Source organism: Hyperoodon ampullatus (genome assembly GCF_949752795.1).
Source record: "Hyperoodon ampullatus genome assembly, chromosome: 6".
Classification (NCBI taxonomy): domain Eukaryota; kingdom Metazoa; phylum Chordata; class Mammalia; order Artiodactyla; family Ziphiidae; genus Hyperoodon; species Hyperoodon ampullatus.
The window spans coordinates 70,642,739-70,668,413 of record NC_136919.1 but is presented as its reverse complement, the minus strand read 5'-3'; the positions used below and the strand labels follow the sequence as shown (position 1 = coordinate 70,668,413).

The following is a 25,675-nucleotide window of genomic DNA, read 5'->3' as shown; positions in this document are numbered from 1 at the left end:
AACTAGAACTTAAGTTCAACATCATCCCCCACATTTTACAGATAAGGGAACTGAGACTCATAGGGGACTCCTGGCGTACTCATGATAACACAACTAATTTGTGACTTAAAAATATGTTACCTTTTTGGATTATTTTCTTTTTTAAAAAAAGAAAAGAATAGGAATTAATCAGCCTCTCTGGCCTTCTAGAAATGGCTCATAGCATAAGGCTCATGACACAAAGTCAGAATTTTATTGCCTTACACAGAGGAAATTGCGATTACTACCCCCAATTCCCAAAATGGGTCATTCTAGGCCCTAGGGCTTACATATTGGCGTGAAAATGGAGAAGTGTCTGGTCTTTGGTCTCTTAGCTACTGTGCCTCTCACTATCCATTGCTGGCTGGTCCTTTAGCATCTGTTGGGTCTTTTGCCCTTGGCAGGATACAGAGATGCTCCCACAGTGTTTCTCTATTTTGATCACCGGTCTGCTGTAAGGGATTCTTGCCACTGCTCTTGGGGCCGAAGTGCTCAGGGCAGGCTACCACAGGCATCCATCCAAGCTTCCCCCACCAGAGGTCTCATCCTCTATGGACTAATGTGCAAAATTGCAATCAGATCCCCAGCTCTTTATAGAGCCTACTGCAAATCTCTTCCTCCCAGTTCCCTATCCATGCCAGTCTCATGCATTCTCCCTTCTCCTAAGGGTCAAGCCACTTCCTTTCCCCTCCTCCTGCAAAACTCCAGTTCTTACCATCCCAGAGGCTTTCTAAAGCAAGGGTTATAATGCATCCCTGAGACTCAGAAGCCCTGACCTCCTAGAACAGAAAGCAAGATCCCTATCATCGTGAACAAATTATTTGTGTATGTTTAATGTCTGACTCTCTCTCCAGACTATAAATTTCATGAATTAAGGATTAGGATTAGGTTAAAGTTAGAGATTTAAGATCCTTCTGTCTTGTTCACTTTTGCATCCCCTCTGCCAGCTCAAGGCCTGGTAAATAATGGTCATTCAATACATATTTTCAGAGGGAAGAAAGGGAGGGACCAAGGAAGGGAGGGAGAGAAGGGAAAGAGAGAGGGAGAAGGCTGATTACAGCGACCCACTGAAATAACAAGAGCCTGATTTAAGGTAGTCTCAGAGAACATAGAGAGGAAGGGGTGGGAATGAAGTTGAAAACTATTAAGAAGAAATAATTTATAGGGTTTGATAACAAATTTGCCATGAAATATGTGAAATACAGCAGTCATAGATGATTCTGAGATTTTTTTAATTGACTTACATAAATGTGCTGTGGGACTGTGAGAGAAAGACTGGGTTGGTTTTGTTGGTAAGAGTGGAGGTTGGTGGAGGGCTTGTGAACAGTGAGTCTAGTTTGGAAACTGTAAGGTGTCTGGGGAGGATGTCCAGTAGGCAGATAAACCTGTGTGTCTCACTGTTTTAAGTACATGTGAACAGGAAAACCAAAATCAACTTGTGAGGTGGGCAAAGTTATCTTTAGAAAGTCCCTTCTCTTTTAAGACCCATTTCAGGCCCCAAGTTCCCTAATTTTTTGCCTATCTTTCTTCATCTATGTCTGCTTTTAAGAAGTGATCTGATAATCTCAGTTTAGTAGATAAACTATTGATGAGACACAATGAGTTAGCCCTCTCACGTTGTACTGGGAGCATTGCCTCAAACCAAAGGAATGATAATAACACCACTAATAAGAGCCAGTGCTTATGTGGCTCTTAGTATATGCCAGGCACTGTACCAAGCACTTCATGCTCTCAGCAACACCATGAGGTAGGAATTGTTTTAGAGATGAGAAACTGATACACCGAGAGGCTAAGTGACTTGTCCAAGGTCGCACAGCCTACTAGTAAGGAAGCAGGAAACATACCCTGGTGCTGTGGCTCTGGAGTCTATTCTTGTATAAGGGTGGAAATTTAAAAGAGTGGAAATGTGCAGTAAATTTTGTGGGGGGGGACCCTAGCAGTATTCAGAGCCCATTGTGCAGGTCACTGCAGTTTCACCCTATAAACTGATGACCATGATGACATGGGCTCTGCCAAGAATTAACCTTAGACAATGTACTTAATCTCTTTCAGTTTCATTTTCCTCATGGACAAAATAAAGAGAAATGACCCATGTAAAAGGTTATTCCTTATAGCAGCACTTGTAATAGCAGATAACTGGAAACAACCTAAATGTCTATTGAGAGGAGACTGGCTATAAAAAGGATTGTACGCCTATAAAATGGAATATAATGCAGCCATAAAAGAGTGAGGTAGAGCTCTATATGCTGATTAGAGTGATTTCTAGGATATATTGTTATAGAACTGGGTATAGAGTATGCTACAATTTGAGTAAATAAGAATGATAGGAATATAGATACATTCTTTTAAGCTTGTATGTGCATACATACAGGAACCCTATAGAACTGGTTGCTTCAGCAGAACTGTGCAGATGGGGAACAGAGATGTGAGGAGGAAGCCTGTACCAGTTAGGGTACCAGCAGGAGTACATGGCACACTCAAAAGTGTAATTAAAGGGAGTTTAATGAAAGAATGATTTGCAACAGTGTGGACAGGGGTAAGCACCCAACAAAGGATGGTGATGTGTCCACCGTTGGGCTAGCTACAGAGCGGAGTCATTACCATGCCTGGGCCCTATGGGATAAGGGGAATTAGTGGTTACCTGAACCCAGAGAGAGAACTGTAGGTGTAGAAGGAGCCACTGGACAGCAGACACAGCCTTCCCCAGATGAACCCACAGCCCAGCAGGGAAGGAGCTGGGGTTTAAATAAAGACCCTGACCCCATTCTTCTCCTGCCCTCCGATCTCTTGCCAGTGCTGCCCCAGGGAAAACCCTACCAGAAGCCTGAGGGCAGAGGACACTGCAAGTGTACCCTTAGAGAAGAGCCTCTTGGGGCCCAAGGCAGGTGGCAGTGGATCTGGAGGGAAGAGACTATCCACCACAGAAACTGCATGCATAGCCTTTATCTTGTACATTTAGAAATATGTGAATATATAACTTATTTGAAAAGTAATAAATTTTGCACACACAAAAAATAAAAATTAAACGTAAAATGAGGGACTAGAGCAGATGGTTGCAAAGTCTCTCCCCCTCTCCAAATTCTACCTACTTCTTTGACGTGTGACTTTTTCATCTAATCACAATCCATGGCTCCACCTAGTGTCAAAGCAATGCTTCACTGAGTTCAGAGCACAGACTCATTCAGGAGGAATTCCAGGGCAGAAATGCTCTCTGCTCCAAATCACTGGTGTGTGTAAGCAGTTTTCATTGTGAATTATACCCACGTGGTGAATGATCTTATCCCCTAAAAGTAGAAAATAATTATTTTGAAACACAGAACATTTGTTGTTTTTTCTTTTAAAGAGATAGTGAACCTTGACTTAAATTCAATTTTGAACTAAATAGTTAAGATTTTTCCCCCCATATTTCAAACTGTTAAATACACTTAGAGGTAAACAGCATGTGATTTAAGATAGTAAATCTTCCATAGCCCACTTTTGAGCTTGTCACTCCTCTGTTCATATGTCCTTAACACAGCAATTCTCAACCCTGGCTATAGAAAATATCCCTTGGGGAGTTTTAGGAAGCTCCCACTGGAGATTCCAATTTAATTGGCCTGAGGTGGGACTCAGGCATTAATTCTTTTTTTTTCAAGATCACCAGTGTGTGTCATGGGCCGCCAGGGCTGGGAGTCCCTGATTTAATGATTCATTACTGCCTATGAGGTGTATTTCCCTCACTACTTAGAATGTGCTCCTTTCACTTTAGACAAATTAGGTCACTTGTAAGACAATTTTCCACTCTCCATGCCTTGCTCATGCTACATCCTCTACACTGCTCAGGCCTTGAATGTTTTGCTCCTGCCCCCCCACCACCACCGCTCCCGCCGCCTGCATCTCGACTGCCATAGTTTTACCTATTGTTCCTGACCCTGCTTAAGGGCTACCTCCTACAAGAATTCCCCTGCCCCTCATTCCCAAACAGATGTTTCTTCCTCTTTTGAATCCCTGAAGATTTTTAAAATAACTTCTATGATCCTTTTTTTCCTTAATAGAAAACTAACACATTTATAGAGTATTCTTTTTTCTTATCAAACTGACAATAATAAAAAAGTCTGATACAGGACTTCCCTGGTGGTCCAGTGATTAAGACTCCACACTTCCAATCTGGGGTGGGGGGAGGGGGCGGAGGTGTGCGGGTTTGATCCCTGGTGGGGGAACTAAGATCCCACATGCTGTGCTGTGTGGCCAAAAAAAAATTTTTTTTTAATTATTTAAAAATTTTTTTAAAAGTCTGATACAGTAGTATCCTCTTATCCATGGTTTCGCTTTCCTTGCTTTCAATTACCTGTAGTCAACCACAGTCTGAAAATATTAAATGGAAAAATCCAGAAATAAACAATTGATAAGTTTTAAATTATACACCCTTCTGAATAGTGTGATGAAACCTTGTGCCACCCTCTCCATCCCACCTGGAACATGGATCATCCCTTTGTCCAGCATATCACCCCAAATAAAATGCTAATTTTTAAAAACCCAAGAGTTCATTTTAAAAAGATAAAATATCATAAACAATTTGGGTTTATCCAGAAATGCAAGGGTAGTTAAACATTAGAAAATAAACAAATATAATTCACTACATTAACAGATTAAAGGAGAAAAAACATATGATCATCCAAAATATGCAGCAAACAATATTCCTAATGATGAAAAACTGAGAAGCAGACCCTAAAAATTCAGGAACAAGTCCATTTACTTCTATTCAGTATTATACTGGATTTCCTAAATGCAGTAAGACAAGAAAAAGAAATAACAAACCACAAAGATAGGAGAAGCAGTACCTGGTAGAAGTATTGGAATGGTCTTTTTTCATAAAGATATAGTCGTTTACATTCCAATGAATCTACAGGCAAATTATTAATAATAATAGCAGAGCTCAGCAACATGGCTGAATAGAAGACCAATACACAAAATCAAATATATTTCTAAGCACTGGCAACAAAGAGTTAGAAAATACAATTTTGAAAAAAAATGCAGTTTGCCATAACAATAAAAAAATATAAGCTACCTAATGAAAGTTGTATAAGGCCTATATGGAATAAATTCCAAAACTCTATTTGATGAACATCAAGGAAGACCTATCACAGAATGCATGGTGGAATATGTTCAATAGGAAGACTCTATTGTAAATTTGCCAGTTCTCCCCAATTTGATCTATAGATTCAATGTAATCTAATTCCAAATCCCAATGGGATTCCTCCTCCCCACCAAAAAAAAACTGATAAGCTGATTCTAAAATTTGGACAGATAAACAAATTTCAATATGTAACTAAGACTCTTTTGGAGAAGAATTAGGTAGGAGGACTTGTCCTACCAGGTTTCTAGATTTTAATTATAATGTTATAAGAATGAAGAGAGTGTGGTACTGATGCTGCAATAGAGAAGTGGATTAATGGAATAGTGGAGATTCCAGAAACAGATCCACATATTTGTGGACATAATATGTAAGAGAAGTGGTATTGTACGTACTGTGGAAAGGGAGAATTAGTCAATAAGTGGTGCTGGGGAAATACAGGGAAAGAAGCAAAATCAGATTCCTACCCCACAGGTACATTGGAAATCAATTCTAGGTGTATTAAAGACTTGGATGGGAAAGCTGATGTTTTTAAACATCTAAAAGGAAAATATAGAATAGTATTTTTATATCTTTGGGGTAGAGAAGAATTTCTTCAACAAAACACACACAAAATCTTATCCAAAACTGAAAAGATTGACAAACTTGACTCTACTAAAATTAGGGATTTCTGTTCTTCAAAAGGCCTCACAAAAGAATTTGCAGACAAGCCACAAACCAAGAGTAGATATTTGCAACATATGTAACTAGTGCTGTGCTTGTAAATGTCTTAAAACTAGATTTCCAAGGGAAAAAACCATGATTTGTAGGGTTTGATGATTACCATGGAGGAAATAATCCCACCATGGCTTATTTCAAGCTATCAACATGATGTCACTACACACAGTTTGGAAGAGAAGCACAAAATCACTCTTGTGAGACTGTATAAGCCAGCTCCAGCACACCACAGCATATTACCCTAAAAGATTTGTTTCCAGAATGTATAAAGAACTCTTTCTGTATATCAATAATTAAACATCAAACAGTGCCATACAAAAATGAGCCAAAAAAAAAAAAGAGAGAAAAACAAATACCATATGCTAACACATATATATGGAATCTAAAAAAAAAAAAAAAGGTTCTGAAGAACCAAAGGTGCAGATGTAGAGAATGGACTTGAGGACACAGAGAGGCGGGAAGGGTAAGCTGGGACTTAGTGAGAGAGTGACATGGACATATATACACTACCAAATGTAAAATAGATAGCTAGTGGGAAGCAGCCACGTAGCACAGGGAGATCAGCTTGGTGCTTTGCGACCACCTAGAGGTGTGGGATAGGGAGGGTGGGAGGGAGATGCAAGAGGGAGGAGATATGGGGATATATGTATATGTATAGCTGATTCACCTTGTTATAAAACAGAAATGAACACACCATTGTAAAGCAATTATACTCCAATAAAGATGTTAAAAGAAAAAAAAGAAAAATGAGTAAAAGACATGAATAGTTGTTTTACAGAAGAGAAAATGTGGAGAATAGAAATATACAAAGATTCTCCACCTTCATTAGTAATCATATTAAGATTAAACATTAATCTTAATGTTAATTAAGATTTCAATAAGAAACCATATTATACTCTACAGGTGGGTATAACTATACTAAGTAATTGCAAAGACTTGGATCAAGAGGAGCTCTTAAACAATGCTGGTGTGAGTATAAACTGGCACAACTACTCAAGAATAAAATTCAGTACTAGCTTATAGGTTGAATATTTGAATGCCCTACAATCCAGAAATATGTACTCTTAGGTATCTATTATAGAGGAATTCTTGCACAAGTGTACCAGAAAACACAAACATGAATGTTCATAGTGGCATTTTTGTAATAGTAAAAAAAAAAAAAGAAATTTCCACCCAAATGTGTCAGTCAGGGTTTGTTCAGAGAAGCAGAACCACTGTGAGAAATGAACACAATAAAGGATTTATTATAGGGAGTTGACTGTATGCAATTACGGAAGCTGGTTGTACCGTCTATGTGAGGCTGCTGTTCCTGTGTCTGATGCTGGAGCTAAAGTGCGCAGGACAGGAAGTCAGGATGTGAAGTGGGGGAAGCAAGGACACACTGGAACCCACAAGGATGGACTGGAATCTGCACTAATCTCTCCCCACTCCCAAATCCCTGGTGCCATTCACCGTGGCCACACACCTTACCCATGAGTTAGAGAAGCTTAGCAGACAATTTGAAAGGAGTTGGGTGAGCTATAGGCCTGCAGGGACAACCTCAGTGCAAGGAAATAGGGCCACTCCTTCTCTGCCACTTCTATACTGGGCACAAAATGTCTCTTGTCTTTTCACATAAGTCTAAGAGGCCCAGAGAAATGAAGTGACTCGTAACCTAGAAGCCTATTTTTAAGAAATATCCTTATGCATCTGAAACTCTTCTCAAGACAGCTCATGTCAGTATATTTTGGATCTGAGTACATGCTATTCCTCCTCTCCAAAAGACATTCCTGACGTGTATACTTGTGCCTGTTGCCTCTCATGATACCATATAAGCAGGTTTAGGTAGCTTTGCAATAACAGATCTATTGATACTTACTAGTCTCCAAAGGAAGTTCCTCATTCCACTGTAAATACATGTCATCTTAGGACTTATTTCCTCCTGAATCTTTTTAACATAATCTTATCTAAGTTTGAGCACTGCATCCAAATGTGCATTTTATTTAAATGTGAATTGCTGACTTTGAGCTAAGGACAAGTTTTCAATCCTCTATCCAAATCTGGTACCAAATTATCCATGGTTACTCTGCAACTACTAATCTAGGGGGAAAAAAAAACAGTTTGGCAGAAGAGGATAAGTAAGTTCCCAACCTTCATTTCTCTATTCTTAAAGACTTCCAGAATGAAGTTTAAACCCATTACCAAAACATAGCATTAGGGACTTCCCTGGTGGCGCAGTGGTTAAGAATCCGCCTGCCAACACAGGAAACACGGGTTCAATCCCTGGTGCGGAAAAATCCCATGTGCCGCGGAGCAACTAAGTGCATGCGCCGCAACTGCTGAAGCCCTCGTACTTAGAGCCCGTGCTCCGCATCAAGATGAAGCCTCCTCAGTGAGAAGATGGCACACCACAATGAAGAGTAGCCCCCGCTCTCCGCAACTAGAGAAAGCCCGCGTGCAGCAATTAAGACCCAATGCAGCCAAAAATAAATAAATTCATTTTTAAAAAAACAACAAAAAAAGTAGCATTAGAATTAAAATTATTTAAGGGAGAGAATGATAAGTCTTCGCCAATGCATTTATTTTGAGCAATAATAATAATACAATAAAGTTGCAGTACTGGGAAAGAATTTGGCTAATCTTAAGAACAATATCACAATATATAACTTGAAGTGACTTTTTCTCCCTCTCTATCTAAAAACATTGGGCCAAGAGCAGTTAATCAGAGTTGAATGCAATTTTACATTAGATGTTTTGCTGTGGCTTTAGATTTTAAGTAACAAATACTTTAAATCATTCCAGTGAGTGAAAATCTAGTTTCATAAAATAACAAATTGGAAGCTGGTGATTTAAATTTGCAATTTTTTCTCTGCAAAACTATTCGTCATAAAAATCTCTACATGGTGAGTTCTGCTACTGACTTTAAAATATAATTTAATTCACCAAAATGTGATTCATAGTCCACTTTTTCAGGAATGTATTTTTTTTTTACAAAGTGAGATATATCAGTACTTCTTTCATTTCTAAGTCTCTTTCTCTATTCTTTTTTTGCTAATTTATTTTTACTCTATTTCTAAGACAGTTTACAACAAAATGTCCCCACAACCCACATTATTATAAATATGGTACTTATTAAGTTATATTCTGATATGGTTATTATTCAAAGACCTCAAAATAGAGAGATGGGCAAACTTCCTCCTGCAAGGGAGTAATCAATCACTAAAACCACCGATCAACTGAGCATGAGACAGTTCTACATACAGGCAATAATAGACTGCTTTGACTTTCTCTTCCTATACTCCTTTGGGTCTAGACTTGAAGAGTTAAGATGTCTATATATTTGCACCTGGGCTGTGGGTACCTGCCATGAATTGGGTTCCCAGGGAAGCAGACTCTGAGACAGAGATTAGGGTACAGGAAGTTTATTAGGAAATGCTTTTGGAATCAAACCAGTCTACTGCCCTGGCTTAGGCCAATGTTAAAGGAGGGAAAAGTGCCCTCCACCCAGGCCAAGGAGAAGATATAAGATCCAGCTATTCCTTTCCATGTGGAGATTCTCTTTCGAGTGTCGACTTTGGAGGATATGTGTTTCCTTTAATTAAAGAGGGCAATATTTTTTATCAAGCGTTTGTAAATATTAGTGGCTAAACATTTTCAAAACTGGAATTTCAATTCAGTCTTCATTATCAATGAGCGATTTTGAAAAACACAGCATTGTACTGAAACAAATTTGCTATATTTTTCAGACACTAAAGAATTGAAAATTTTGGTGTTTTTTGCTTTTTGGAAAATATATGTTTTCTTCTCAAAGTTTTCTTTTGTTTTCGTTTTTATGTAACCCCACTCTCCATGCCCTCTGTATCTCTTCCTAAAATCTGTTCTTGCTGTCAGGTAGAGATATTTAGCCACAAAGAAAAATCTAAGTAGGACCCACCCAGCTTTTATATCCTGCATGGCTGAACTTTAATGAAAGTTTGAGTTTTTCCAAAAGTCTGGTCTTCACTGACTGGGAGGAAAAACAGTTGGAAAAAAATGCCTTGGGCATGTGAACCATGTAATTTCATTTGAACTAAGGAATTCCAAAAATACTTGCTTATTGAAAGGGCAGTTATATTTTTGTGTTGGAACTTGTTAGGGAGAAGGATAAATACTAGTTCTTTCCTCCCCTACTTTTTCTCATAAACATAAAAAAAAAAAAATTAAAGACTGTCTGAGTGGCTGGGTAGAAAAATAATGTGGAGAGGGTGAGTTGGACCATGTCCTGTCCTGGAACCTATGCCTTCCTTGGGAGATCTATTTTGTGGGATCTATTGAGCCCCACTCAGCTTCAGATAACCCTCTCCCCCTCTGATGAGAATTCAGGGCTCCATCTGGCCAGGTCTTCAAGACTAGCTGGATTGAAACACAGAGGTTTTGCCAGTTCTGTTCACTGACACCAGCATAAATGCTGTGCCAATAGCAAGACTGGGATTTTTGGGTTCCTGCTGGGCAAACTGGTCAAGCAGAACATTTTTAGGTCTGGTCTGGTTTAAGGGGATCCGGTGTTAAGAATAATATTAATCACTAGCATTTTGGGGAGTATGTACCATGTGCCAGTCACAATACTGGGTACTTTTACATGAATTACATTATTTAATCCCCACAACAATCCTTCGTGGATTTTTGAAGCTTAGTGAGGTTAGGAACCCAGATTTTGAGACCAATCAGTCTGTCTCCAGAGCTTTTGATCTTCTTCCCTATTCAGTGAGCCCTGACTTTTGATAATGGGTCTCCGTGTACTAGATTGGAATCTCAGACACTAGTGTAGCAGGTGCTATTGGTGCACCATGTCTCACACTAGTGTAGCAGGTGCTATTGGTGCACCATGTCTCACACTAGTGTAGCAGGTGCTATTGGTGCACCATGTCTCCCTGGGGCCTTACCAACTGCCAGCAACTGAACCACGTTTCAGTGGCTTTCTCTAGAGGCTAGAGATCCAACTGTGAGCATGGAGGCTGTGTGTGCGGAGATTTAATGCCTCCCAGGAGCAGCCCTTAAGTAATGGTTGGTAAGAGTTGGTGCATAGGGCCTCCCTGGTGGCGCAGTGGTTGGGAGTCCGCCTGCCGATGCAGGGGATACGGGTTCGTGCCCTGGTCTGGGAGGATCCCATATGCCGCAGAGCGGCTGGGCCCGTGAGCCATGGCCGCTGAGCCTGCGCATCCGGAGCCTGCGCTCCGCAATGGGAGAGGCCACAACAGTGAGAGGCCCGCGTACCGCAAAAAAAAAAAAAAAAAAAAAAAAAAAAAAAGAGTTGGTGCATAAATCTCCAGCTCCCTTGCTTCTCAGGTGCAATAACTCAGAGGCATGGGTTCTACACTGGTTCCCAAAATTCCCCAGAGGGACTAAGCATTTGTTACCCATACTGCTAATGTGCTTGAAAACACTCCCCTTATTGGCTGTCTTCCCTCCCTTGCTTATTTCCCCTGCTGGCATTTCCTGTTACCAACACCCAAATAAACTATTGGATTGGCGTATGTATTCTTGTTGGCTTCTGGGGGAACAAAACGAAGACAAAGGGTAAAGGAAAGGTGGGTCTACAAAAGAAGGAGAGCCCAGGTGGAGGAGGTGCTGCATTGCTGGAAGGAGAGCACCGGGTTGCTTCTTTAGGAAGGAGCCTCATAGATAGTTCCCTGTTCTTGAAGGTAACAGTGTCTTTGGGCGACAGAAAAGAAAGGTTTTGAAGAATTATTGAATATTGACACACTAGATGGTTCTTTTACTGCTTTGTTGGTGGACTTTTTTTCAGAAGTCTCTTTTGCTCCATTCCTTTTAAATTTATATTTGTCTAAAGTTTTAATAAGAAGTAAGATAACCCAGGAAATGCATCCATTAATAAGTGGAATATTGAAACAGGTATAAATGCAAACATGATCTCAATAGAACATTGAGGAAGCCATCATAAGTAAATGAAAGATAAAAAGTACATATATAATTTTGGAAGATTTATAGCTTACCCATGGCCTGAATATAATAATGTTACGTACTGTGTTTCATGGTGACAAACTCTTTCACCAACTTGTGACTCTATGGCCTTTGCTGATTAACTGGACTTCCAGTGGTGTCTAATATGTTTTCAGGGACTAACATGGGCTTTGGGAAACTCTTGCTTTGTTACGGTTAATGGCATTGTAAAGTGTTAACTATCGTGTTCACACATTTTAATTCCTTGACTGTCTTTGATTTCATATACTCAACTTCATGTCTGCATTAACTGAGCTTTGACATCTTTAAAATTTATTGTATGGTAGTTATACGGTCTGAATAAGTTTGTTTTGGAACTTTTGCTCGGGGGTATTGTTATTAGTGCTTTCAAGGTGAACAAACTTAGAAATGCCCATAGTTGTTATAAAATCTGTAGAGTAAGAGAGGATGATACAAACTTGAGTAGTTTTTTTTTTTTTTCTAGTGACTACTTTAGCCACAAGAGGGAACTGTATGAGCAATAATAGGATATTTAGGGATAAGCTTTAGAGGATCTCAGCACCCATTTCCCCATTCCTTGAGTCTTGGAGCTTACCCCATTTTAGACAAACAGACTTTTCACCAGAGATCTGGGTTACAGAGCTGGATAACTCTTTCTACTTTTTAACAGACATTAACAGGTAAACTGTTTTTTATTTCTGTGATCATGGAAGGATGTGGGCTTAATAACAAAGTATATGCAGGCAATGGCCAAGTTCCTTTTCTAATCCACACACTTGGCTGATATAAACCCATGTGTTTCCTTCCACCTGGTCAAGGTAAAAACCTAGAGAGAGCTGTTGCCATCTTTGTCAATTTTTTGTCTTTACTGCAGAGGAATTCTGAGACAACCTCTGAGAACAATGTGCTTGCCTGGAGTTGGGGAAGTGTAGGTTGAGGGGAGAAATTGGAACAATATGCTCCCTTTCGCAGGGTCCTGCAGAAGATTCCTCTCTATTGGGAAGCCACAGGCAATGCAGCACACGGCAGGAACACAATCAAATCCTAAGGACTTTCAGAGGAAAGAGCCTGCAGTGCATTCCAATGGGCATTTTTAGGAAGTGACTTGGGTAAGGGGAGAGTCTTCCTTTGGTGAATCATGTATTGAATGATGTGGGTGGGTTAATGTTGTTAAACTACTATCCAGTTTTTAAAAGACTAATTCCTTGATTCACTTTATAGCCTTCAACATCCTACCTGAGTGATGTGATTTCTTCTTCCCTCTCTTCTGTCCACTGCTTATTTTTAAGAATTCACGTGACCTTTTGGATACATTATCGTTTTCATTTTTGCTTAAGATACAAATGATGTTATTTGCTAGGTGAATGTGAAAATGCCAATTTCATTCATTTTCTTAGCAATTTTTCTGCATGCAGGATTAATAAAAAATATTCTTAGGAATTAAAAATAATAGTTAATAAGTCAGCCTGACATAAAATATGTATATTTAGTTAGTGAGAAAATAAGTTTGTAGAAAGAGACAGTATTGAAGTTGTTAAGTGTTTGGGTTCTGGGTTCAAGTTTTAACTCCACCACTTCTTAACTCTGTGAACCTTGAGTCTTTCTAAGCCTCAGGTTCTTCACCTGTAAAATAAGGATAATAATAGCTACCTCATATGATTGTTAGGACGGTAAAAATTAAGTGCTTAGAGCAGTATCTAGCACATAATGAGGGCTGAATAAATACTAGTTGTTGTTTTTATTATTATTACTATTATTATTATTATTCGTGTAATAGCATTAATCATTAGGAAGTTCTTTGTGTCTAATCCAAAATATACTGCTAAGGGCACGGATTACTCTGAGCTCTCGGTTTCCAGCATTATGAAAAAAATAGAATCTGATAAGATAGTTATTATCATTTCCACTCTACAGATGAGGAACAGTTAAGTGTAGCTCAGAGGGCTAGGAGGGCAAAACAAATATGATGAGCACGGGCCAGGTAGTCCATAAGCATGGGCTCAGCTCACTCATGATGATTGCTACTGAATGACCTAAGGTCACTTCAACAACTTGGTCTCATCTGGTCTCTACAGCAGAGTTGTTACACCCTTCGGATAACTCTTTCATCAGGAAATCAAGAAAATTCACATTTGCTGGAAGAGGGTTCATGCCCACACTTCCTAGGAATCCAGTGCACCTGGATTCTGACTTGTTTGCATGCTGACAGGAGGATTGGAGATTCAGTGCAGAGATTCTAGCCCACATATAGAGTACAAACAAGAGGCACTTTAGCTTTTTAACTCCTAATCAACTCTTTATCAACCTTATTAATATGCATGAGAATCATGAGGGTATTTGTTTAAAATGCTAATTCTTGGGCCACACCATCAAGGAATTCTGATTCAGGAAGCCTGGGACTTGGCCAAGGAATCTACATTTTATTTTTTTGTGTGTGGCAGATTCTCTTTTTAATTTTTCTTTGTTTAATTGAAGTATAGTTGATATACAATATTATATGTTGCAGGTGTATAATATAGTGATTCACTATTTTTAAAGGTTAGACTCCATTTATAGTTATTATAAAATATCAGCTATATTCCCTATGTTGTACAATATATCCTTGTAGCTTATTTTATACATGATAGTTTGTAGGTATCTGCATTTTAAATTGTATCTCCAGACAATTCTGATGCAGGTGATGAGTGGACCACACTTTGGGAAAACTGATCTCCTCAATAACAAATTAACATATTAAAAAATAGCACTATTTTTCTGATTATAAAAGAAAAAAAACCATAAAGTGCCCAGAATGAAAAAGAAAAGAAAAACCATTCATAATTATATTTTCTAGAGATGACTACTGCAAATATTTTGATGGCTGTCCCTTTAGTTTTTTTTTAATATGTAGCCACTTTTCTGTATCTCTCAGGTACTTAAAATCAAGTGTATTGAGTGTTGTTTCAAGGATATGTTCGTTTTATATTAATTCTTTAGTGGTTTTATAAATTATTTCTATGTTTTAAATATATGTAAACTTACTCTATGAATCCACTTATATTCTTATCAGGTCTAGAGATTGGACTGGATACTATTTAAGGCCCGTTCTGACTAAGATGTCATACTTGTAAGAATCCTGCAATTCTCTGAATGTAAGGATTAATCACATTCAAACTTGATGGAGAACCTAAAATACATCCTACAAAACTTAAGCTCAAAGATTTGCTCTTAGGCTTCCCTGGTGGCGCAGTGGTTCGGAGTCCGCCTGCCGATGCAGGAGACGCGGGTTTGTGCCCCGGTCCGGGAGGATCCCGCATGCCGCGGAGCGGCTGGGCCCGTGAGCCATGGCCGCTGAGCCTGCGCGTCCGGAGCCTGTGTTCCGAAACGGGAGAGGCCACAACAGTGAGAGGCCCGCGTACCGCAAAAAAAAAAAAAAAAAAAAAAAAGATTTGCTCTTGAGCTTTGTCTTTCTGTGCAGACCTGCTGATGTTACATTGTATCAAAGGTAATAATAACATTTCTTCAAAGATGATATACAAATGTCCAACAAGTATATAAAAAGCTGTTCAACTTCACTAATCATCAGAGAAATTCAAATCAAAACCCAAAGTGAGATATCATCTCACATCCATGAAGTTGGCTACTATTAAAAAAACACATTAATTTGGAGAAAAATTCATATTCATTGCATTATCTTTTTTATTGCCTGTATTTACCAGTAAGCTTAAGGTGAGGACGTGGAGAAATTGGAACTCTTGTGCACTGTTGCTGGGATTGCAAAATGGTGCAACCTTTATGAAAAACAGTATTGGAAGTTCCTCAAAAAATTAAAAATAGAACTGCCATATGATCTAATCATCCCACTTCTGGGTACATAGCCAAAGGAATTGAAAGCAGGGACTTGAACAGATGTTTGTACACCAAAGTTCTCAGCAGCTTTATTCACAGTAGCCAAAATGTGGAAGCAACCCAAGTGTCCATCAATGGATGAATGCATAAACAAAGTGTGTTATATATATACAATGGGATATTATTCATCCTTAAAAAGGAAGGAAATACTATCACAGTCTACAACATGGATGAACCTTGAGGACATTATGCTAAGTGAAATAAGCCAGTCACAAAAAAGACAAACATTGTATGATTCCACTTACATGAAGTGGAAACTAAACTAGTCAAACTCACAGAAACAGGAAGTAGAATGGTGGTTATCAGGGGCTGGGAGGCAGGGGAAGAGAGAAGTTATTGTTTAATAGATATAGAGTTTCAGTTTTGCAAAATGAAAAAGTTCTGTTGATCTGTTTCACAATAGGGTGAATATACTTAGGCTACTGAACTGTTCAGTTAAAAATAGTTAAGATGGTAAATTTTATGTTATATGTTTACCACAACACAATAGCTAAACCATTAAAAAAGGTAATAAAAAAAGAAGAGTGTTGTCCTTTTATAACATTTTGAACTGTTATAAAACATAAGTTATACAGTTAATATTAAGGTTTGGTTTGATAAAAATTTTTCATGTAAACTGTTAAGTTTCTAGAATTGTACTCACTTGGGGTTTATCATTCTCAAAGTTATCAGATTAAACCTAGTGGAAAACCTAAGACTAATGGATGAGAATAGCGCAGAAGACAAAACTATTATATACCAGAATGGTTTGTTACACCTGGGCACTAAACATGACTCTAAGCTTACTGGTAAATACAGGCAATAAAAAAGATAACGCAATGAATATGAATTTTTCTCCAAATTAATGAAGGGAAATTTCTCTGCATATAGAGGGAAAAGAAGGAGGAGGAGGTGGAAGAGGAAGGGGGGAATGAAGAAAGGGAGGTGTCATTAGAATTATGGTGAACTCTATTGTCTCACATTATGGGGTTAAACAATTTCTCATTTGAACTCCTCTTGCTATTTTAATAAAGAATACACACAGAAAATTCAGGTTGGCATTTTTTATACTGGAAAACTGGATGAGACATGGTCAAACAGAACGATTGTTATTGTTTGCTATTTGAGTGGAATCAGGTCTGTTTCCAACGATTTTTTTTTAATTTCTAAAAAGATCAAAGTGAAGGGAAAGAATAGTGACTCTTTTCCCATTTTGCTTTATTAGGAACAGTAGACTTCCTCACTTTATTTTCTAGTTTGTGTTCAAGTGCCAGCCTAGGGAGTCTCACTTGCATCAGTTAAGGCTTATTAATAATAAGCCATTCTGCCTTTATGGTTAATTAAATGATTCTAAGTAAAATTTAACACTATTTACCATGAGGATTGTGAACAAGGTAGACTGGTTAATCACACATGATGGAGTTCCTGATTTTTTTAAAATTTAAATGTTTATACTTTTTTAATGGAAATTTCAACCATATGGAATAACAAGACGAGCTCCCAAGTTCCCATCATTTAGCTTCCTAGATTATCAACTCAGGGCCAACCTTGTTTCATATGTATTTCCACCTTCTCCACTCACCCCCAGATTATCTTGAAGCAAAACCCAGACACTGTATCATTTCAGCTGAGATATTATCAATCTTCAGGAGGGGATGAATAATAATCAAGAATCTATCCCAGAAGCAAATACATCAGTTGCACATAACAGAAGCGTCATAAAGTTGAATGTTAAAAGCATATTAGGGACTTCCCTGGTGGTCCAGTGGTTAAGAATCCGCCTTCCAATGCAGGAGATGCGGGTTCGATCCCTGGTTAGGGAACTAAGATCCCACATGCCGCGGAGCAACTTAAGCCCGAGAGCTGCAACTACTGAGCCTGCATGCCATAACTAGAGAACCCACACCCTTTGGAGCCCGGTGCCCACCCCTTTGCGCCACAACTAGAGAGAAGCCTGTGCGCCGTAGGAAAGATCCCACGTGCCATCAACTAAGACCCAACGCAGACAAAAATAAATAAATAAATATTTTTTAAAAAGCATATTAAACAGTCAAAAACTAAAGCAGTATCACTTTCGGTGAATACTGTGATAAGCTATTATAGAGCTCCCCCCATATTGGGAGTGGTGTGCGAAGGATCAAATTCCAGTCCAACTGTGTACTGTTATAAGAAGTCTGTGAATGTGCGAAGGGCAGAGAGCCTACTTTCAGTCTGATGACTCAGGGTGCTTTTCCTCCTAATCCTCCTCTCACCAGTCTTGGGACAGTGCCTGAAGCTCCACGTTACTACATTCCTCCCTGATTTGCCAGCACTGCAGGCCCCACTTAAAGCAGGCAAGTGGGGCATTATCAGTCATGAGCAATTTAACGTTGTTTTACATAATTGTTTTTCATTACAGAAGTAACATGTGTTCGTTATAGACAATTTGGAAAATACAGAAAAGCCCCCAAAAGAACATAAAAAACACCATAGTCAGGGGTAAATACCAGAATTTTAGTGCATTTTCTTCCTTTTTTTTTCTAGGCATTTTTACACTTTTTTTTTCATGAACATAGGATATTTTACATACTGCCTTTTTTCTGCTTTCATTATTTCATAATATATAGTGAATATACTTCTATATGATTACATATTCTTCCCCAACATAATTTTTTATTTTTGCAAGATATTCCATTGTAAGGAAGGACTATAATTAATGTCTTTTGGGGGACATTTGGATTACTTCCTCTTAGCTACACCTTTGTGGGGTACATTCTTAAAGCTAAACTCTGTACATATTGGTGTTTATTTCTTAGAAAATAATCATAGGAAAAGAAATAGTTGGGGCCAAAGGTGTGCATATCTTTAAGATCTCTCTTAAACGTAATACCAACTACTCTTTAGAAAAATTGCACCAAATTATACTTCCACCAACCGTTTATAAATGTACCTCTGTTTCTGTGTACCAACATTTCTTCTAATTAAAAAAACCCATTAATTTGATACATGAACCCACATACCTTTTTTTTTTTTTTTTTTTTTTTTGCGGTACGCGGGCCTCTCACTGTTGTGGCCTCTCCCGTTTCGGAGCACAGGATCCGGACACGCAGGCTCAGTGGCCATGGCTCACGGGCCCAGCCGCTCCACAGCATGTGGGATCCTCCCGGAGCGGGGCATGAACCCGCATCCCCTGCATCGGCAGGCGGACTCCCAACCACTGCGCCACCAGGGAAGCCCAACACATACCTATTGATGTTCACTTACACCTCAGTCTTAGCTCAGAATAGAGTTCATTAAGTTTGACTTGAGAGTGACGGTGGTGGTGTAGGGAAAGGAAGAGAAGGAACATCCGGGGCACAAGAATGCTAGTGTATTTAGAGTAACATTACACTGATATTTGAAAGCTGGAAAGTCCAGTTCATAAGGTTTCTATCACAATGGGGGAACTCTTAAGTAAGGGATTGTGGAGAGTCAGATATTTTACTTTTCCCCCCACAGGGTGAAAGGCCTACAGGGTCTCACTGCCTGGAGCAGCTACCACAGTTCAGTTCAATCCAAAGATCACTAGATCTGTAGAAGGCAGGCCAGTTCTCTTCAGGCCATGTGACTTAGGCATGTTCACCACTCTGGTCCTGTTTCCTCATTAAGAAAGTGAGAATAACATCACACCAGTATTACCTACCTTGAAGATTTACTGTGGAACGAAATCAAGTCATGCATTTGAAAATATTCTGCAAACCTTAAATGCTACAAAGGAGTGTGGCAGGGAAATTAGATTCTAAAGCCAGCAAGTAAAGTTAAAACTGAGAGCAATGAAAATTACTTAGAAGTTCCTTAAAATGTGCTTGAGTGCAGTTAAATGCTAACATTTAGGAAGCACGTGAGAACAAAGAACCTCTGAAGGAGACCTGGGACGAATACACTCTCAGGAAATTTTGCCAGTGGAACTGGTGCCCTGTAACTTATTTTAATTTCCTCTCTCTTTCTGCCAAGTGCATAACTGAATCTGAGAATGTTAGATGACAGTATGATGCCACTGTTATTCTTCTACAATTTTATATTGGCAAGCCAAGAAACCACTCTGGGCCTCTTTATTTGTCTAATGGTACAGTTCAGCTGGATCACGGTTTCATCCAAAGTTTCCTTTGACAAATATTTTGAGTTTACTATTCTTACTATGTTCCAGGCTGCTTTGCTGTTTGTCATAAAAAAAACACCAGGAAGGAGACACGGTCTGACCACAAGAGGCTGGTGAGCAGTGAGACGATTTCAACTTTGATTTGAGGAATCCTGGGTTCTTTGATCGCCTTCTGGGGAATGCACTGAATGTTTAGGAAAATTATGGAAAGTTACATATTTTGTTATGAATACCAGCTACAATACTACATCTGATACAGATTAAGTTACTTTGTTTCCTCTTTTGCTGTTTATCTTGCTACTTTTTCATGTGAGCTAACATTTTTTTTAAAACCTGGGCTAACTTAAAAATCCTTTAATTGAAAAAGTAATAAAAACACGTGGAAAAATTCAGACTGTACAAAAAAGTAGATAATGAGAAGCAAGTCTTTTAATCCAGACCCCCCCCTTCCCCTACTCCGCATTCCCTCGCCACTCCTGCCATCCTATTCAGAGGTAATTGCAGAGTCAACACTTAAGAAAACCCTCGTATTGTTAAGGTGATCCCTGGGTCCAAAAAGTTAAACATTGAACTACAGAATCTCTAAAGTCTGTTCCAGCTCTAAAATTAAATCTTATACCCTACTGAGAGTGCAAAAGAGAAAGCCTCGCCTTCTTTAACATTATGGTTGGTAGAGGGACAGAAATATGCGAACTGAATTCAAAAATGTACACTACATTTAGAATTCCTGAAGGACAGAGAACAGGATTCAGGCACTTTCATGGTGGTTTATTTACGAATTGAAATAAAGGGCCCCTCTAGGGGGTAAACTCCATGAGGGCAGTAAGTTCACCACCAGGTTTCATTGCAGACCTTGTCACACAAGAAAAGCTCACTGGGCGAGGGACACGACAACCCAGCACAGAGACCACGGCCCAGAAGCCAGGACCGGGACCAAAGCACGGAGCATCACGTGACTCGCCCTCCTCTGCAATTCCCCCCACCCCCACCCCCCCTCGGCGATGCAGCCCCGGGACCGCCTCCACCAGAGGCCGCACCAATCCGCGAGGGAAGTCAAATTTGGCTAGGCCAGGCAAGGGGCGGCTCCAACTCGTAGTCGCCTTGTAGCTGCGTCTCGCTGGCTCGGCCCACTTGTCGCCGAGTCTCAGGCGGTGGTCCCGCCTTCCAGCCCAGACTACACGCTCTACATTGCAAGTGGGAGGTGCAGAGGAGCAAGAGCGGGGCAAAGGCGCATGCGTGTTGAAGTGAAGCCCAAGGCAAAGTTTCAGAAAGCAGAGGGAGGGGGAGGGGAGAAGTCTCCAGTACGCGCGCGCGCGCAGCAGCCCTCCCTGGCCAGACACACGCGGCGCGGCGTGGTGACGCCAGGGCGGCCCGAGGAAGGGGCGGGGCCGGGGCGGGCCTTCCCAGCTTTTCCAGCTCCTCCCGCCCCTTCCCGGCCCCGACTCTCTCTTTCCCCCCCTTCCTCCCCCACACTGGGCCCCGTCTGCGCGGGGGTGACTTCGTCGCTTAGCTTCGCGTCGGCTCGGCCCGGCCCGGCCAACGGGCAAATGCCCTGAGCTGCCACCGCCGCCGCCGCCGACTCGGCCGGTGGCGGTGTGGGAGACGGGCGTCCGGCCCCGGGCCGCTGAGTGTGACGGACGGGGCCGGGGGCCGCCGGGCGCCGCGGCGTCGGCGGCTCCGCGCGGACCATGTATTTCCTGAGCGGCTGGCCCAAGAGGCTGCTCTGCCCTTTGGGGAGCCCGGCCGAGGCGCCTTTCCACGTTCAGTCCGACCCCCAGAGGACTTTCTTCGCCGTGCTGGCCCCGGCCCGCCTCAGCATCTGGTATAACCGAGTAAGTAGAGCCGCCCGCTGTCTCTCGCCTCTCCCTCCCCGGCGTCCCGGTATCGTCTCGCCCCCAACTTCCACCCAGAGTCTGGGACCCCTGCCCCTTCGCGCTGGAGCCACTCGTCTTCGCCGTCGGCGTCCTTGTTCCACCTACTCGGCCGCACGAACCCCCGGGTCCTAACACGTTCTCCGGCCAGGGCTCCAGGGTAGATGTCGTCGCTGCTGCCCCAAATCCCAGCGCCTCCCTGCGTTGGACCGACGGCCGCGCACAGTGCGGACCCCACGCGCTCCGTCGGCAGAGCCCAGACTTTACCTCTTCTCCCTTCCCCCATTCGCTGAGGAACAAATTTGTTTAAACTTTCCGCAATTAGGAATCTGGCCGCTGTTTTGTTCCTAGACCTTCCTTGCCCTAAAGGCCATTGTTTTGAAGTTAGGGAAAGCCTGTTGGGCTTTACCCAGTGTCAGACTTTACATGCTGTGATAACTTATTTCTAGCAACTACAGCCAGAGTTATTTTTTACTAAAGTTCTGATAATTCAACTTCTCGCCTCACCCCAACATCTCCTTTCCACTTTCAGGCCAGTTCTTTTTTCTGCTGCTCTTGGACTCTTCTGTAGAGAATTGTAGGGGGTTTAGTAGGAGCGGAAGTAGAGCTCAAATCTGTTCGCGCTGCTCCTGGTATTCACACCTGGAAGTAATAAGATTTGGGAAGAGCGTGAACCGGTGTTCTGTTTTTGCTTTCTGTGAATCTTGCTCTTTTATTTCTTGTATCTAATTACTGAGTAGATAACTTGAAAAATAAGTGGTGGATAGGATACTCCGTATTTTCCGTGACGGGTTCTGTTTATAAAAGCAACAAAACAGAGTATAAAAATGCCCCCCCCGAAGGCAGTACTAATCGATGTCAGAGTAAAGTTCTCTTTTCAAAGCTAATTTTACCAAGTGGGAATAGGTCGTGACCTTAGCGTTGTTAGATCTGTGTGAAATACTGGCTTTAGTTAAATTAGCTAAAACTGTCACATCTGTGTATCTGACCATTTGAATGCCTGTAAGGCCCTTGACTACCCTCACACACAGCCCTGGTAAAAGTGATGATGAGATTTAGATATTTCTGGTATCTCTTTTATATGACTATCATAGTTAGTGTTTAAATCAGACTATTTGCCATTAAGTTTTAGCTGATTTAATTTTTATATATCAGAACAAAATAGGCTGTTATAAAACAACAGTGTGACTCTTCTGTCTGGTGCTTGATTGCATTTTTGAATATATATGTATTGCATATCATTTGGTTCTTAAATGAGATACTAATTCAGTTACATCGTGTATGCCAACTGAATAATATTTTATTCGGTTGTGTATAACTATTATACTTAAAGCATATAAAGAAAAAAATAATTAGAACTTGAATTTTAAATTGCCTTCTGAATTTAGTACATAATTTCACTCTAATTTAACAAATCGTTTGTGAAGCCTAAAATTTAACTTTCCTTATCTCTATAAAGGGCAGACCTGACTTAATTTTAGGCGGAACTAAACTTAATTTGAAGGAGGAATAGACCAGAAGCCTGTAGGCTACTATTCCTCTGTAGAAGAAACAAAAATGTGCCTTGACTTTCTTAGGGATATTGTGAATATTAAGAATATCAGGTTTTTTTTGCTTTTGGACTTAGATACTAAATAAATCAAAGGCAATCCTGGAATGTAAAACTACTCATACTCCTTTCCTTCAGATTCCTACCATGCACACAGATAGCTACTTCCTACAGAAGTGCTGGGGCCACTACCATTAAGATCCACTGTGCAAAAAGTTGGTTTGTACAGAACCTGTGGGTTCAGAAGTATGTGAAATGAGATGCAGGAATACCTTAGAGGAGGCTCCATGGTACTGTAGGTTTACGAATGGTTAACTTTGATCTCTGGCATCACTGTCACTTTAAAGATCAAGTATTGGACCAGATGAATTTAAGGTCTATAACTGGGTGAATGGGGGAACAGGTGCCAGACCCCAGTTTCTATTTTGATTTTTAAATTTCTAAACTTAAATTTATTTTAACTTACATAATTTAGGTCAACAGACTTCTTTTAGAAGTGAAAACACCTTTAGCTAAATTGAGTAGCTATCAGTTATTTCTATATAATTTAGAGTGAATTGGTTTAAAATGTTTGCGTGAGAACATGAAAGCTTTGATTTTGGAGACATTGTATATGCAAGTAATTTTACAGAATAAAGTGAATTTTGAAGATCTGAAGGAGGGTTTTATGGAGTTTGAGGTCTTAAAAGCAGCTTGAGGGCATTTGGAGACAGGGAGAAACATGCTCAAAGAGATGAGAGGATATAACACGATTTGCTTACTTGAAATTTTGTTAGGGCTCTCAGTAAGTTAAACTCACTTAGGAGGAATGCATTTTTAAAAAGAAAAAACTAGCCTTGTGGGAGGATCGTGCATTTGATAGTCTAGCTGTTTTTTGTTTTTTAATGTCTAAAAGAATTGCTGTCTGGCAAATGTTGATTAGACATGAGACAATGGAAACATGAAAATAAAATCTCTAAGGATAACTTGTGTACATTTTATGGGTCTTCTAGTGAGCTTATATGTATCAATACCTCTTATAGCTACTATTATAAACTCTAAGTAGCTATTTGGAATCCCAGTGTTATAGAATCATATCTCTTCAAAATTCTTTCCTGACTCCAAGTTTGAGAAATGTAGTATAGCTTTTCAGATGTGTTAATAAACAGGAGTTTCTGTAGATACTCATTTTGCTTTTTTTTTTTTTTTTTTTTTGCGGTACGCGGGCCTCTCACTGCTGTGGCCTCTCCCGTTGCGGAGCACAGGCTCCGGACGCGCAGGCTCAGCGGCCATGGCTCACGGGCCCAGCCGCTCCGCGGCATGTGGGATCTTCCCGGACCGGGGCACGAACCCGTGTCCCCTGCATCGGCAGGCGGACTCTCAACCACTGCGCCACCAGGGAAGCCCTCATTTTGCTTTTTGATTTTATTTTTAGTGTGAGGATGTGACTTGTTTTCATTGTAACACGTTGATGTAAATTGCTTTCTCTACTTTGTGATTCTGCTTAGGCGTTTTAAAAACTACTTGAGCTTACAACAGGGATCATCCATATATTTTGGAACCCAAAAAAGGGGACTCAAAAAAGGTTTGATATGTATGTTAGATTGGGATGCTACAGGTGGGACTTACTTGATGGAGCAGTTGATGTATTTCTGCCAAGGGTATTGTAAAAGGACTAGTTTCAGCTTTGAGGATGAAGCTGCTGTTTAAAGCACATTATGATTTATGATTGACATGGGTGTTGTGTGAGATGAATTGTGTTTGGTACTGTATCAGAGAGCCTAGAATTATTCCTTTAATGTACTGCTTAACTGTGAGTACAAAAAGACTACATATGTGAACCACAAAATGATACCTTAGAATGCTCTAATTCTAAATTAGTCTTATCTCAGTTTTCAGGTCATTGATTATTTCAAATATATGAACACCTCCTGTGAAAAAGGTAGTATAAATAGGCAGTATATGAAAGGGATTAAGGGGCACATTGTATGAAAAAAACATTCTATCCAAAGATATTAGTGTGTTAATATAAATGAAAATTTTGTGAGTTATCACTACTAATAAAAAGCTGAAATAGATAAATAATTACTGGCCTTATGAAATAAATTGTCTTTGAGTAACCCTGAATAGAAACTTATCCTCTTGTTGTTGTATACTAATAATGGAAAACAATGAGATAGACGTTCAAAGAATCAGGTGTATGGTTAACTGTGTGACCTTAGGAAGGTAACTTAACTTGTATTGTACCTATATTTTTCCAGCTCTCCCATTTCTCACCTTTTCAACCCTATTCTGTTAATGCCTCCAAAGAGCCTTCCTTATAAACTCACTGGTTGGAAGTCATTTAGGGTTCACTGTTGGTTAAAGAATGAAGTTCAAACTCCTTAGTTTGATACCAGAGACACTCCCCTCTTGGAATGCTCTCTTGCCCCATCTCTGCCTATCAGAATATTATTCAAACTTTAGCTACTGTTGAAATCCTGCTCTGTGAGTCATTCTTTATT

The 25,675-nt window shown here is 40.2% G+C and overlaps 2 protein-coding genes across 3 annotated transcripts in view; both read left to right on the top strand.

Moving 5' to 3' along the window:
- Positions 1-12,892, top strand: part of PDCD1LG2 (programmed cell death 1 ligand 2) — a gene marked incomplete at both ends in the record, with an annotated part of 86,048 nt that extends 73,156 nt beyond the window's left edge. Inside the window, one exon of the mRNA XM_079706443.1 lies at positions 12,761-12,892. Coding sequence (XP_079562569.1) covers positions 12,761-12,892 — 132 coding nt within the window. The remainder of the gene's footprint in view (positions 1-12,760) is intronic.
- An 8,568-nt stretch (positions 12,893-21,460) lies between these two features.
- The window catches only part of RIC1 (RIC1 homolog, RAB6A GEF complex partner 1), a gene marked incomplete at its 5' end in the record, with an annotated part of 144,488 nt that continues 140,273 nt past the window's right edge, over positions 21,461-25,675 (top strand). For both annotated transcript variants that reach the window (XM_079706868.1, XM_079706867.1), the window contains one exon: positions 21,461-21,604. In XM_079706868.1, the coding sequence (XP_079562994.1) occupies positions 21,461-21,604 (144 nt within the window). The remainder of the gene's footprint in view (positions 21,605-25,675) is intronic.